The sequence below is a fragment of the Rhinoraja longicauda genome, chromosome 41, assembly GCF_053455715.1.
Source record: "Rhinoraja longicauda isolate Sanriku21f chromosome 41, sRhiLon1.1, whole genome shotgun sequence".
NCBI classification, from domain to species: Eukaryota; Metazoa; Chordata; class Chondrichthyes; order Rajiformes; family Arhynchobatidae; genus Rhinoraja; species Rhinoraja longicauda.
This window is the reverse complement of record NC_135993.1, coordinates 8,602,749-8,618,485: the sequence shown is the minus strand read 5'-3', so window position 1 is coordinate 8,618,485 and position 15,737 is coordinate 8,602,749. Positions and strand designations below refer to the sequence as shown.

The 15,737-nt window shown below is 50.7% G+C and overlaps 1 protein-coding gene across 1 annotated transcript; it reads left to right on the top strand.

Annotated features, from left to right (window-relative positions):
- Positions 1 to 239: 239 nt before the first annotated feature.
- LOC144611685 (transforming growth factor beta-1 proprotein-like) lies at positions 240 to 15,288 on the top strand. Its single transcript, XM_078430905.1, has 5 exons — positions 240 to 350; positions 1,969 to 2,058; positions 3,187 to 3,328; positions 5,522 to 5,678; positions 12,396 to 15,288. Exons 1-5 carry the CDS (start codon positions 254 to 256, stop codon positions 12,552 to 12,554), a joined length of 645 nt encoding a protein of 214 aa, XP_078287031.1. The 5' UTR covers positions 240 to 253; the 3' UTR covers positions 12,555 to 15,288.
- Positions 15,289 to 15,737: the final 449 nt, after the last annotated feature.

Sequence of the window (15,737 nt, the reverse complement as noted above, 5' to 3'; positions counted from 1 at the left end):
AATTGTCGCACTATCGTGTACCGTTTTGGTTGTAGTTCAGGAACAAACAAACGAACAAACGAGAGTTTTAGTATATAGATGTGCAGGAGAAGATTTGTCACTGAAATAATACTTCCCCTGAATGATCAGCCATGATCACATTGAATGGCGGTGCTGGCTCGAAGGGCCGAATGGCCTCCTCCTGCACCCATTGTCTATTGTCTATTGTCTAATACTCACGTCCTATTTAATGCAGAACCGTCCCAATGCCAATATGTACCTGGACAACCGGATCCTGAACACCAAGGGGAACAGCGAATGGATCTCCTTTGATGTGACTGAGACAGTGAAAAAATGGGTCGAGAACAAAGGTAATTGTACAGCAGTGTTTAGACTTTAGAGATACAGCGTGGAAACAGGCCCTTCGGCCCACCGGGTCCGCGCCGACCAGCGATCCCCCACCACCCCGTTCACATGTCCGATGTTATCCCATCAGTCACAGTGGCGCAGAGTTGCTGCCTTACAGCGAATGCAGCGCCGGAGACCCGAGTTCGATCCCGACCACGGGCGCAGTCTGTACGTTCTCTCCGTGACCTGCGTGGGTTTTCTCCGAGATCTTCGGTTTCCTCCCACGCTCCAAAGACGTCCAGGTTTGTAGGTTAATTGGCTTGGTAAATGTGAAAATTGTCCCTAGTGGGTGTAGGATAGTGTTAGTGTGCGGGGATCGCTGGTCGGCGCGGACCCGGTGGGCCGAAGGGCCTGTTTCCGCGCTGTATCTCTAAACTAAAACTAGGGTGGGAGAGGGACGGAGAGAGAAGGGAATCAAGGATTACTTGAAGGTATTTATTCACAAAATGCTGGAGTAACTCAGCAGGTCAGGCAGCATCTCAGGAGAGAAGGAATGGGTGACGTTTCGGGTCGAGACCCTTCTTCAGACTGAAGAAGGGTCTCGACCCGAGACGTCACCCATTCCTTCTCTCCTGAGATGCTGCCTGACCCGCTGAGTTACTCCAGCATTTTGTGAATAAATACCTTCGATTTGTACCAGCATCGGCAGTTATTTTCTTACACAAGGATTACTTGAAGTTAGAGAAATCAATATTCATACCGCTGGATTGTAAGCTGCCCAATGTGTTGATATTGGGTGAGGGAGGGCCATGGAGATGGGAGCAGTATGTTAGCGAGGCAGGTTGAATCTTCCTTGGAAGCACAAGTCTTTTTGGCTTGAATGGGCCGAATGGCCTACTCCTGCACCTATTTTCTATGTTTCCATGTTTTTGTGCAGAGGCACAGCACGGAAACAGGCCCTTCGGCCCACCAGGCCCGTGCGGACCAGCGATCCCCGCACATTAACACTATCCTACACACACGTACATTTATAGCGAGACAATCGACCTACAAACCTGCACGTCCTTGTGAGATGAAACCGAGGATCTCGGAGAAAACCCGCGCAGGTCCATAGACAATAGGTGCAGGAGGAGGCCATTCGGCCCTTCGAGCCAGCGCCACCATTCAATGTGATCATGGCTGATCATTCTCAATCAGTACCCCGTTCCTGCCCTCTCCCCTTACCCCCTGACTCCGCTATCCTTAAGAGCTCTATCCAGCTCTCTCTTGAATGCATTCAGAGAATTGGCCTCCACTGCCTTCTGAGGCAGAGAATTCCACAGATTCACAACTCTCTGACTGAAAATGTTTTTCCTCATCTCCGTTCTAAATGGCCTACCCCTTATTCTTAAACTGTGTGGCCCCTTGTTCTGGACTCCCCCAACATTGGGAACATGTTTCCTGCCTCTAACGTGTCCAACCCCTTAATAATCTTATACGTTTCGATAAGATCTCCTTCTAAATTCCAGTGTCACGTGTAGAGCGGACAGACAAGCCCCCGCGGTTGGGATCGAGCCCGGGTCACTGGCGCTGTGAGGCAGCAACTCTATCGCCGCGCCACCGTGCCACCCCTCAGGTTACCCATGGTTTGTTTCCTTGCAGTAACCGAGCAACAGCTGAAGATCACCGTCCACTGTCCCTGCGATGCTGACGCTTCCAAAGAAGGGAAAAACCTCCAGCTGAAGTTTTTCGGTAATTATACCTTCCGGACTTTGTCTCCCTCGTGCTCTCTCCTCCTCCAACTCTGTCCACTGAATAAGGGGGTGAGGACACAAGATTGGAAAGAAAATCCGCAGGTGCTGGAAATCTGAGACAAAAACTGGAAAGCGCTGGAAAACACCCGGCGGGTCAGGCAGCATCTGCGGAAGGAGAAACGCGAGTCAACATGCCGGGTCGAAATTCCTTCGTCGGAACTGGGAAGGGGGAGATACAGGAGAAAGTAGTTTTAAGTTGGAGAGGAGGTCGTGGAAGGGGTGGAGAGGGCAGAAGGCGGGGGGGGCAGGAGGTTACTTGCACACACCGACCAACATGTCCCATCTACACTAGTCCCACCCAAAGATACTAGAGGAGCAAGATGAACCACTCCGATAGATTCTAGTCTGTATCTTCCTCCAGGTTTCTGTAATCTATAAACTAAAACTCTCGTTTGTTTGTTTGTTTGTTCCTGAACTACAGCCAAAACGGTACACGATAGCGCGACAATTTTAGGCCCACCTTACTCACCGTCGTCCCTTTGGTGCTAATGGGAGAAGTTTCATTGAAATCGGTGTTATAGTTTTGAAGTTATTCACATTTTAAAGTTTAAATCTATCTCCTAGGGAGGGAGGGAGGGGGGAGGGGGAGAAGGGGAAGGAGGGAGGGAGGATAAGAGGGGTTGAGGGGGATGGAGTGGGTGGAGGGAGGGGGGAGGGGTAGAGGGAGGGGGTTGGGGGAGGGGAGGGGAGGGGCAGGACGGAGGGAGGGGAGAGGAGGGGGAGGGGGGAGGGGGAGGAGGGAAGGGGGAGGGGAGGGGAGGGGAGGGGGAGGAGGGAGGGGAAGAGGGAGGGGGTTAGGGGAGGAGGGAGGGGGAGGGGAAGAGGGGAGGTGGAGGAGGGGTGGGGAGGGAGAGGAGGGAGGGGAAGAGGGGAGGGGTAGGACGGAGGAGGGAGTGGGGGGAGGGGGGAGAGGGGGGTAGGGGAGGGGGAGAGGAGAGGGTGCTGCACCAATGCAGGAGAGGTTTGGGCCCAACGGGTCCACTTGGTCTAGTCCTGTCTATAAAAGCTCTGACCCCTCTGGATTAAGTGCCCGCCCTCCTTGACGTGCTTCTGCTTGGCCCCACAGGAACTGCGCGGGGAGATATGGCGGCTCTCTCCCAGAAGAGCCCTAAGTCGCCGCACATTCTCATCATGTCCACCCCATCCGCCAGAGCCGAGATGCACAGCCGGAGGAAGCGAGAGATCAGCGCAGGATCCTGCTTAGCCCGGTGAGTTTAGCTCGGTTCAGTTTACCATCACGTGCTCCCAGGTACAGTCAAAAGCCTCTTGCTGCCTCGGTACCTTTGAGGGGCGGTCACGGTGGCGCAGCGGTAGAGTTGCTGCCTTACAGCGAATGCAGCGCCGGAGACCCGGGTTCCATCCCGACTACGGGCGCCGTCTGTACGGAGTTTGTACGTTCTCCCCGTGATTTTTCTCCGAGATCTTCGGTTTCCTCCCACACTCCAAAGACGTGCAGGTTTGTAGGTTAATTGGCTTGGCGAATGTAAAAAAAAATTGTCCCGAGTGTGTGTAGGATAGTGTTAGTGTGCGGGGATCGCTGGTCGGCGCGGACCCGGTGGGCCGAAGGGCCTGTTTCCGCGCTGTATCTGTAAACTAAACTAAACTAAGGTGGGCGGCAGAATCGGGATGGAGTGAATGGGAATGCAAGGAGAAACCGGTGGGTCAGTGTGGATGGGCGGCAGGGACTTACTGGGACAGTATTGTCTTCCTCCATGCTCTGTGACTCAATAGACAATAGGTGCAGGAGGAGGCCAATCGGCCCTTCAAGCCAGCACCACAATTCAATGTGATCATGGCTGATCATTCTCAATCAGTACCCCGTTCCTGCATTCTCCCCATACCCCCTGACTCCGCTATCCTTAAGAGCTCTATCTAGCTCTCTCTTGAATGCATTCAGAGAATTGGCCTCCACTGCCTTCTGAGGCAGAGAATTCCACTCGGATCCAGTCCAGTTTAGTTTATTGTCCCGTGTACCGAGGTACAGTGAAATGCTTTTGTTGCGTGCTAACCAGCCACAGAATTAAAGGATGTTCCTTTAGGAAGATGAGGAGGAATCTCTTGGGTTGGAGGGTGGTGAATCTGTGGAATTCTTTGGCACAGATGGCTGTGGAGGCCAAGTCAATGGGTATCTTTAAAGCAGAGATAGATAGATTCTTGATGAACATAGAAACATAGAAAATAGGTGCAGGAGGAGGCCATTCGGCCCTTCGAGCCAGCACCGCCATTCATTGTGATCATGGCTGATCATCCACAATCAGTAACCCGTGCCTGCCTTCTCCCCATATCCCTTGATTCCGCTAGCCCCTAGAGCTCTATCTGAACAGATAGTCCGGGTGTCAGGGGTTATGGGGAGAAGGCAGGAGAATGGGGTTGGGCGAGATAACGTGGATCAGCCATGATTGAATGGCGGAGTAGACTATCACATGACCTTATGACAGTCGAGCTATTTATAGTGTATTGATACATGATAAGGGAATAACATTTAGTGCAAGGTAAAGCCAGCAAGGTCCGACCAAGGATAGTCCGTGGGTCAATTTATAGTCCGTGGTAGGTAGTAGTTCAGCACTGCTCTCTGGTTGTGGTACAATGGTACAGTAGCTGATACTGCCTACTGTTTATTGTCACGTGTACCGAGGTACAGTGAAAAGCTTTTGTTGCGTGCTCTCCCATCAGCGAAAAGACAATCAAGTCGTTCACAGTGTACAGAGATAGGCTTCCTTCATCAGTCGGGGTGTTGAGCATAAAAGCTCGTAAAAACAACTGTTCAATGTTCTCCGTTTAAGTTTTAGTTTAGAGATACAGCGTTGTACCCAACATACCGAGTCTGCGCCGACCAGCGATCTCGTACACTAGTTGTACCCAACATACCGGAGACAATTTACAGAGGTCCAATTAGCCTATAAAGATCCACGTCTCAGGATGAGGGAGGAAACCGAAGCACCCGGAGGAAACCCACGTGGTCACAGAGGGAACATACAAACTCCATACAGGCAGCACTCTTAGTTAAGATTGAACACGGGTCTCTGGTGCAGCGGCAGGAAACCAGAGCACCCGGAGAAAACCCACGTGGTCACAGAGGGAACGTACAAACTCCATACAGACTGCACCCTTAGTTAAGATTGAACCCGGCTCTCTGGCACTGCGCAGGAAACCAGAGCACCCGGAGGAAACCCACAAGGTCACAAGGGGAAGGTACAAACTCCATACAGACTGCACCCTTAGTTAAGATTGGACCCGGGTCTCTGGCGCTGTGAGGCAGTAACTCTACCGCTGCGCCACCATGTTCTGTGAACGATCTGTGGAAGTCAAGGTTGCGGCCTGTGTGGGGCAACAGGCTTTGCACGCCATGTCTGGTGAGCGCGCTTGGATTAACCCTTTCCATTCCGCCCCTTTGCCGACAGGTCCTCCGAGGAGCAGTCTTGCTGCGTTCACCCCATGTACATCAATTTCCGCAAGGATCTGGGCTGGAAGTGGATTCACGAACCCAAAGGATATCACGCCAACTTCTGCATGGGGCCCTGTCCGTACATCTGGAGCACGGACACTCAGTATGCTGTGGTAAGGTGCAGTCGTGTCGCCCATTGTCCACCCTATGTGGGAACTAGGGTCGCCAACTGTCCCGTGTTAGTCGGGACATCCCGTGTTTTGGGCTAAATTGGTTTGTCCCGTACGGGACCACCCTTGTCCCGTATTAGGCCCGCGGGCTGGAGGGCAGGTTGCTACACAACCTCCGTCAGGCAAACACATTCCGTTAGCCTACACTGTCCTGGACGATATGCAGATGTTAAACTCATGCAGATGTTAAACTCATGCAGATGTTAAACTCATGCAGATGTTAAACTTATACAGATGTTAAACTCATGCAGGTATTAAACTCATGCAGGTATTAAACTCATGTAGATATTAAACTCATGCAGATGTTAAACTCATGCAGATGTTAAACTCATGCAGATGTTAAACTCATGCAGATATTAAACTCATGCAGATATTAAACTCATGCAGATTTTAAACTTATGCAGATGTTAAACTCATGCAGATATTAAACTCATGCAGATGTTAAACTTATGCAGATGTTAAACTCATGCAGATATTAAACTCATGCAGGTATTATACTCATGAAGATGTTAAACTTATGCAGATGTTAAACTCATGCAGATGTTAAACTCATCCAGATAATAAACTCATGCGGATATTAAACCTATGCAGATGTTAAACTCATCCAGATGTTAAACTCATGCAGGTATTAAACTCATGCAGATGTTAAACTAATGGGCCATTCTTTGGAAAGTGAACCAAAATGTCACACATGTGATCAGACATCACCGCATAAAGTAATACATTAAAAAATTATTGTACGAGATTCATCTTCTTCACTACCTGCTATTTTCCTACCTACAGAACTATAATGCATGTCTTTTTAAAAAATTCACAGAGTTTGTAAAATAAAACTGAGTTATGAAAAAAAAGTTTCCGTGTGAGGTCACACACGTGACCAGTCATATTTGGCCTCTGACCCTGAACAAACATTGTTAGCGTGACATATAAACATTTCACCTGATAAACTTCGATATATACAGGTCATATATACAGTACAAAACAATATACCTGTAATACTTTCAGAATTAGAAGAGATGTATTCCACAATTTTTCATATTTTTGGTCACACACGTGACTAAGAATGGCTTTCATGCAGATATAAAACGAGGGTCGCCAACTGTCCCGTATTAGCTGGGACATCCCGTATGTTGGGCTAAATTTGTTTGTCCCGTACCGGAACCGCCCGGGAGGCGCTGTAGGCCCCTTACACTGTAGGCCCCTTACACTGTAGGCCCGTACACTGTAGGCCCGTACACTGTAGGCCCGTACACTGTAGGCCCCTTATAACATATAACATATAACAATATAACAACTACAGCATGGAAACAGGCCTGTCCGGCCCTACCAGTCCACGCCGACCATTCTCCCTGACCTAGTCTCATCTACCTGCACTCAGACCATAACCCTCCAATCCCCTCCTATCCATATACCTATCCAATTTACTCTTAAATAATAAAATCGAGCCAGCCTCCACCATTTCCACCGGAAGCCCATTCCATACAGCCACAACCCTCTGAGTAAAGAAGTTCCCCCTCAAGTTACCCCTAAACCTTTGTCCCTCAATTCTGAAGCTATGTCCCCTTGTTGGAATCTTCCCCACTCTCAAAGGGAAAAGCCTACCCACGTCAACTCTGTCCGTCCCTCTCAAAATTTTAAAAACCTCTATCAAGTCCCCCCTCAACCTTCTACGCTCCAAAGAATAAAGACCCAACCTATTCAACCTCTCTCTGTAGCCTAAGTGCTGAAACCCAGGCAACATTCTAGTAAATCTCCTCTGTACCCTCTCCATTTTGTCGACATCCTTCCTATAATTTGGCGACCAGAACTGCACACCATACTCCAGATTCGGCCTCACCAATGCCCTGTACAATTTCAACATTACATCCCAACTTCTATACTCGATGCTCTGATTTATAAAGGCAAGCATACCAAACGCCTTCTTCACCACCCTATCCACATGAGATTCCACCTTCAGGGAACAATGCACAGTTATTCCCAGATCCCTCTGTTCCACTGCATTCCTCAATTCCCTACCATTTACCCTGTACGTCCTATTTTGATTTGTCCTACCAAAATGCAGCACCTCACGCTTATCAGCATTAAACTCCATCTGCCATCTTTCAGCCCACCCTTCCAAAAGGCCCAAGTCTCTCTGTAGACTTTGAAAATCTACCTCACTATCAACTACTCCACCTATCTTAGTATCATCTGCATATTTACTAATCCAATTTGCCACACCATCATCCAGATCATTAATGTAAATGACAAACAACAGTGGACCCAACACAGATCCTTGGGGCACTCCACTAGACACTGGCCTCCAACCTGACATACAATTGTCAACCGTTACCCTCTGGTATCTCCCATTCAGCCATTGTTGAATCCATCTTGCAACCTCACTATTAATACCCAACGATTTAACCTTCTTAATCAACCTTCCATGTGGAACCTTGTCAAATGCCTTACTGAAGTCCATATAGACAACATCCACAGCCTTGCCCTTATCAATTTCCCTGGTAACCTCTTCAAAAAATTCAAGAAGATTAGTCAAACATGACCTTCCAGGCACAAATCCATGTTGACTGTTTCTAATCAGGCCTTGATTATCCAAATAATTATATATATTGTCCCTAAGTATCTTTTCCATTAATTTTCCCACCACAGACGTCAAACTAATAGGTCTATAATTGCTAGGTTTACTTTTAGAACCTTTTTTAAACAACGGCACAACATGCGCAATGCGCCAATCTTCCGGCACCATCCCTGTTTCTAATGACGTTTGAAATATTTCCGTCATAGCCCCTGCTATTTCTGCACTAACTTCCCTCAATGTCCTAGGGAATATCCTATCAGGACCTGGAGACTTATCCACTTTTATATTCTTCAAAAGTGTCCGTACCTCCTCTTCTTTAATCCTCCTAATTTCCATCACTACTCTACTTGTTTCGCTTACCTCACATAATTCAATATCCTTCTCCTCGGTAAATACCGAAGAAAAGAAATTGTTTAATATCTCCCCCATTTCTTCCGGCTCAGCACATAGCTGTCCACTCTGACTCTCTAATGGACCAATTTTATCCCTCACTATCCTTTTGCTATTGACATATCTGTAGAACCCCTTGGGGTTTACTTTTACATTACTTGCCAAAGCAGCCTCATATCTTTTTTTCGCTTTTCTAATTTCCTTCTTAAGATTCCTTTTACATTCTTTATATTCCTCAAGAACCTCATTTACTCCCTGCCGCTTATATTTATTGTATATCTCCCTCTTTTTCTGAACCAAGTGTCCAATTTCCCTGGAAAACCACGGCTCTTTCAAATTATTATTCTTTCCTTTCCACCGAACAGGGACATAAAGACTCTGTACTCTCAAAATTTCACCTTTAAATATCCTCCATTTCTCTATTATATCCTTTTCATAAAACAACAATTTCCATTTCACTCCTTTTAAATCCTTTCTCATCTCCTCAAAATTAGCCTTTCTCCAATCCAAAATCTCAACCCTTGGTCCAGATTTGACCTTCTCCAGAATGATATTGAAACTAATGGCATTATGATCACTAGACCCAAAGTGCTCCTCAACACATACCTCCGTCACCTGACCCATCTCATTTCCTAACAGGAGGTCCAACACTGCCCCTTCTCTGGTAGGCACCTCTACGTATTGCTGCAAAAAACTATCCTGCACACATTTTACAAACTCCAAACCATCCAGCCCTTTAACAGAATGTGATTCCCAGTCTATATACGGAAAATTGAAATCACCCACAATCACCACTCTGTGCTTACTACTAATATCTGCTATCTCCTTACATATTTGCTCTTCCAATTCTCGTTCCCTATTTGGCGGTCTATAATACACCCCTATAAGTGTTGCTAAACCTTTCTCATTTCTGAGTTCCACCCAAACAGCCTCCTTAATCGAGCCTTCTAGTCTGTCCTGCCAAAGCACTGCTGTGATATCCTCCCTGACAAGCAATGCAACACCCCCACCTCTTGCCCCTCCGATTCTATCACATCTGAAACAATGAAATCTTGGAATATTTAATTGCCAATCGCAACCCTCCTGCAACCATGTTTCACTGATCGCCACAACATCATACTTCCAGATGTCAATCCAGGCTCTAAGCTCATCCACCTTTCTTACAATGCTCCTAGCATTAAAATATACACATTTAAGGGACCCATCATTTCTTATTCTCAGTTTATTTCTTTTCCCTTCTTTCTCTCCTACATATTGGGTCTGAGTGTTTCCCTTTTCTGCCTCCTGCCTCACACACTGCCTATTAGCTATCTGTGTTTGAGTCCCTCCCCCCAACCGTACTAGTTTAAAGTCTCCGCAGTTATTTTAGCAAATCTCCCCGCCAGGATATTGGTTCCCCTCGGGTTCAGATGCAACCCGTCCTTTTTGTACAGGTCATACTTCCCCCAGAAGAGGTCCCAATGATCCAGAAACTTGAAACCCTGCTCCCTGCACCAGTTCCTCAGCCACGTATTTATCCTCCACCTCACTCCATTCCTATTCTCACTATCGCGTGGCACAGGCAGTAAGCCTGAGATTATTACTTTGGAAGTCCTTTTTTTTAACTCTCTTCCTAGCCCCCTGAATTCTCCTTTCAGGACCTCTTCCCTTATCCTACCTATATTGTTGGTACCTACCTATATGTACCACGACCTCTGGCTCCTCTCCCTCCCCTTTCAGGATATCCTGGACACGCTCAGACACATCCCGGACACCGGCACCAGGGAGGCAAACCACCATCCGGGTCTCCCGACTGCGTCCACAGAAACGCCTATCTGACCCCCTCACTATAGAGTCCCCTATTACTACTGCTCTCCTCTTCCTTTCCCTACCCTTCTGAGCAACAGGGCCGGGCTCCTTGCCAGAGGCCCGGGCACCGTCGCTGCCCCCAGGTAGGCTGTCCCCCCCAACAGTACTTAAACAGGAGTACTTATTTCCAAGGGGTACAGCCACCGGGGTACTCCCTAGTCCCTGCCTCTGTTCCTTGCCCCCCCTAACAGTGACCCACTTGTCTACCTCCCGTGGTCTAGGAGTGACCACCTCCCTGTAACTCCTATCTATAACCTCCTCACTCTCCCTGATCAGACGGAGGTCATCAATCTGCCGCTCCAGGTTCCAAATACGGTCCCTTAGGAGCCCCATCTCGTCACACCTGGCGCAGATGTGGATGTCTGGAAGACTATCAGACTCCCAGATTCCCCACATCTGACACCCAGAACAAAAAACTGCCCTGGCAGTCATACTCTCCAAACAAAGCCCCGCGCTCAGTTACTAAACCTACCGCCCGGCCGCTACTCCAACCGCTCCAACCGCCCACCCAAAAGAACAGAGTGATCTCCTGGGAGAGGCGAAAAACCGGATAAAAAACCCAGGCCAATTTGGGAAAAAATCCGGGAAATTCCTCTCCGACCCCAAGCTAGGCGATCGAAACTAGTCCGGGAGATCACACAGGTCTTACTCCTTACAATCCCCACACAATCCCCACACAATCCCCACACACTACTTCCCAAGCAACACAGCTTGGTGCTACTGCTGCTGCTGGCTGCTGCTGGCTGCTGCTGCTACTGCTGATTGCTGCTGTGTTGCCAGTTGTTTCCCCTTACACTGTAGGCCTGGACACTGAAGGCCCGGGAGCCGCTGTAGGCCCCTTACACTGTAGGCCCCTTACACTGTAGGCCCCTTACACTGTAGGCCCCTTACACTGTAGGCCCCTTACACTGTAGGCCCCTTACACTGTAGGCCCCTTACACTGTAGGCCCCTTACACTGTAGGCCCCTTACACTGTAGGCCCCTTACACTGTAGGCCCCTTACACTGTAGGCCCCTTACACTGTAGGCCCCTTACACTGTAGGCCCCTTACACTGTAGGCCCCTTACACTGTAGGCCCCTTACACTGTAGGCCCCTTACACTGTAGGCCCCTTACACTGTAGGCCCCTTACACTGTAGGCCCCTTACACTGTAGGCCCCTTACACTGTAGGCCCGGACACTGTAGGCCCGGACACTGTAGGCCCGGGGGCCGCTGTGGCCCGTACACTGTAGGCCCGTACGCTGTAGGCTCAGACACTGTAGGCCCCTTACACTGTAGGCCCGTACACTGTAGGCCCAGACACTGTAGGCCCGTACACTGTACGCCCGTACACTGTAGGCCCGGACACTGTAGGCCTGGGGGCCGCTGTGGCCCGTACACTGTAGGCCCGTACACTGTAGGCCCGGACACTGTAGGCCCGGGGGACACTGTAGGCCCGGGGGACACTGTAGGCCCGGGGGACACTGTAGGCCCGGGGGACACTGTAGGCCCGGGGGACACTGTAGGCCCTGACACTGTAGGCCCGGACACTGTAGGCCCGGGGGCCGCTGTAGGCCCGGACACTGTAGGCTAACGGAGTGTGTTCGGGGAGCGGGGCCGAGTGTGTTTGCATAATGGAGGTCGCATAGCAACCCGCCTACCGGCCATCATTGGTGGAGTGGGAGCATGTGGCCGCTGGCTGGGTGAGGTCACGTGTGGCGCGGGGCGGAGGCGTCACCTTGTCCCTTATTTGGGAGTGAGGAAGTTGGCAACCCCTATATAAAACACATGCAGATATTGAACTCATTCTCCTCTTGTGGCGATAACACTGACGGGGCCTGCTCCTCTCTCTCTCCTTTCCACGGCAGGTTCTGGGTCTGTACAACATGCACAACCCCGGCGCGTCGGCCTCTCCGTGCTGTGTGCCGCAGTTGCTGGAGCCCCTGACCATCCTGTACTACGTTGGGCGGCAGGCCAAAGTGGAGCAGCTGTCCAACATGGTGGTGAAGTCGTGCAAGTGCAGCTGAAGGTCCACTTGACAGGTCCACGTGCCCAGAGAGCTGGCGGGCGTCTCGGATGCCAACCGACGGGTGCCTGGCACGGCAAAACTCGGCGCAGGGTGACCAACTGTGCCAAAACTGGAGCCCCTCTTCCCCCCCATCTTGTTGGGCGTGGGGGGAAAGACCACTACCGTAAGGGTCTCCGAACAGTGTACAGTTTTAGCCCCATGCACATGTCTAGTGCAGCAGCACTGCTGTAGTCTATGTCTAGTGTTCTTCATATTTTTTTAACTTGCAGAGATTCTTATAATTTATAAATCGAGAGCTGTATTTAAACTGGTTGATTTTCGGAGCCTGTCTTTAACATAGTCCTGTGGGTCTGGGCAGCACGGTGGCACTGCTGGTAGAACCGCTACCTCACGGTGCCAGAGGCCCAGGTTCAATCCTGACCTGGGGTGGTGTCAGTCTGTGTGTGTGTGTGTGTGTGCGTGTGCGTGTGTGCATGCGTGTGTGCGTTTGTGCATGTGTGCGTGTGTGTGTGGAGTTTGTGCGTTCTACCTGTGACCGCATGGCATGCCCTCCGGGTTCATAGAAAAACAGGTGCAGGAGGAGGCCATTTTGCCCTTCGAGCCAGCACCGCCATTCATCGTGATGGCGGCTGATCATCCACAATCAGTAACCCGTGCCTGCCTTCTCCCCATACCCCTTGATTCCGCTAGCCCCTAGAGCTCTATCTAACAGGTGCTCCAGTACATCCCAAAGGCGTGTGGGTTTGTAGGTTAATTGGCCCACTGTAAATGTTCCCGTGCGTGTAGGGAGCTCATACCCCTCTAACTAGGGTCGCCAACTGTCCCGTATTGGCCGGGACATCCCGTATTTTGGGCCTCCCTTGTCCCGCATTAGGCCCGCGGGCCGCTGTCGGCCGGGACAGTGTAGGTTAACGGAGTGTGTTCGCCTAACGGAGGTTGTGTAGCAACCCGCCTCCCTGCCCGGGCGGCCGCCATTGGTGGAGCGGGAGCACGTGGCCGCTGGCTGGGTGAGGTTGCGCGGGGCGGTGACGTCACCCTTTGTCCCTTATTTGGGAGGGAGATAGTTGGCAACCCTACTAATACGGGACAAGGGCGGTCCCGTACGGGATAAACCAATTTAGCCCAAAATACGGCATGTCCCGGCTAATATGGGACGGTTGGCAACCCTAGGGGACAGTCGGACAGGTCGAAGAACTAGGGTGGAGGAGAGATGGAGAGAGAGGAAGGGCGGGTTGCTTGAAGTTAGAGAAGTCAGTATTCATACCGCTGGGGTGTTGACTGCCCAAGTGCACAAGACCACTGACCGGTCACAGATCCACAGCACGACAAGGGTTAATGGTGTGAGTCTCACACGCCAGGGGCTCTGTGGCAATGCCGGCTCCACCTTGATCCAGTAGTAACATAGAAAACAGGTGCAGGAGGTGGCCATTCGGCCCTTCGAGGCAGCACCGCCGTACCTTGTTCCTGCTTTCTCCAGTACGCTGTCCCGTCCACGGTGGCGCTGGCCGTCGCCAGGGCGACCCCTCCCCCCACACTGTTGCCGCGCACTTCACCCGAGCTAATCTCTGGTGATCTCTTAGAATTGCACTATAACGTTGTGGACATGATTTAATATTATCAAGTGAGGATAATCCGAGACTACGTGCAACGGTGAGCAGGTTCCTTGGACAGCGGAGTGCCTGTGTGTGTGCGTATGCTACATTTACGTGCATACATGCGTGTGTGCATGTGTGTGCATGTGCATAAATATGCGTGTGAGTGCTTGCATGTGTGGACATACACACATGTGTGTGCATGTACTTATGTGTGCATGTAAATTCATATGTGTGTGTGCATACAAGCATCCGTGTATGCATGTACATGTGCATACATATGTGGGTGTGCATGCTTACATGTGTGTGCATGCACGTGCATACATGTGTGCATACATTAGTGAATGCATGAATGTAAATGTGCATGCATAAGTTTGTGTGCATGCATACATGGATGTGCATGCATGTGTGTGCATGCGTGTGTATACATGTGTGTGTATGCATGTGTGTGTGTGTGTATGCATGCGCATGTGCATACATATGTGGGTGTGCATGCTTACATGAAAGTGCATGCACGTGTGTGTATACATGGGTGCGTGCATACATTAGTGCATGTAAATGTGCATACATATGTTTGTGTGCATGCATACATGGATGTGCATGCACGTGTGTGCATGTGCGTGAATACATGTGTGTGTGCGCACATGCGTGCGTGTATGCATGCACATGTGCATACATATGTGGGTGTGCATGCTTAGATGTATTGCATGCACGTGTGTGCATGTGCGTGTATACATGTGTATGTGCAAACATGTGTGCTTGCGTGTCTTTCTCACGGAGTGGCTGGGGCCAATAGTTTGAAACCTCGGGCCAGGAGAAGGAGCTTCGGCCCCTCGCCCCGCTGCTGTCCGCTGGAATTAGCACTGATCACGACACGAGTCCATGCTGGCCCACACCCTCGTCCAGCAGTGGTGCGCCAGTCCATGGCCTGCACTGACCGCCTGCTCAGCTGAGGTGAGTAGACAGTCGCCCTGCTCCCTCCCCGGCGAACCTCACGCCTTGAGTAAGGCGCGGGCAAAGCACGGAGACGATGCTACGCTGACCGTCCGCGTAGGCTGCTGCTTCGAGCGGTGCTGATGTCGAGGGCTAACTTGCAGAGGCTGCGTGCGAACGTGCGCCTTGCCCGTGTTCTGCTGTTTAACCAGGGGTTGCCAACTTCCTCGCCCCCAAATACGGGACAAAGCGTGACGTCACCGCCCCGCGCCCCACATGACCTCGCCCAGCCAGCAACCCACGTGCTCCCGCTCCACCAATGGCGGATGCCATTGGTGGAGCGGGAGCACGTGGCCGCTGGCTGGGTGAGGTCACGTGGGGGCGCGGGGCGGTGACGTCACCCTTTGTCCCTTATTTAGGAGCGAGGAAGTTGGCAACCCTACTAACACGGGACAAGGGCGGTCCCGTACGGGACGAACCAATTTAGCCCAAAATACGGGACGTCCCGGCTGATACGGGACAGTTGGAAACCCATGCCTGAACATGGACCAGTGCTTCAGAGTGGGGCAGAAAGCACTTTCCCCCTGGGTAAGCAGTCTCTGACCTCTGCCGCACATCGACTCAGTATTAGCCAAGCTGACCCGGTCCGGTGTCGG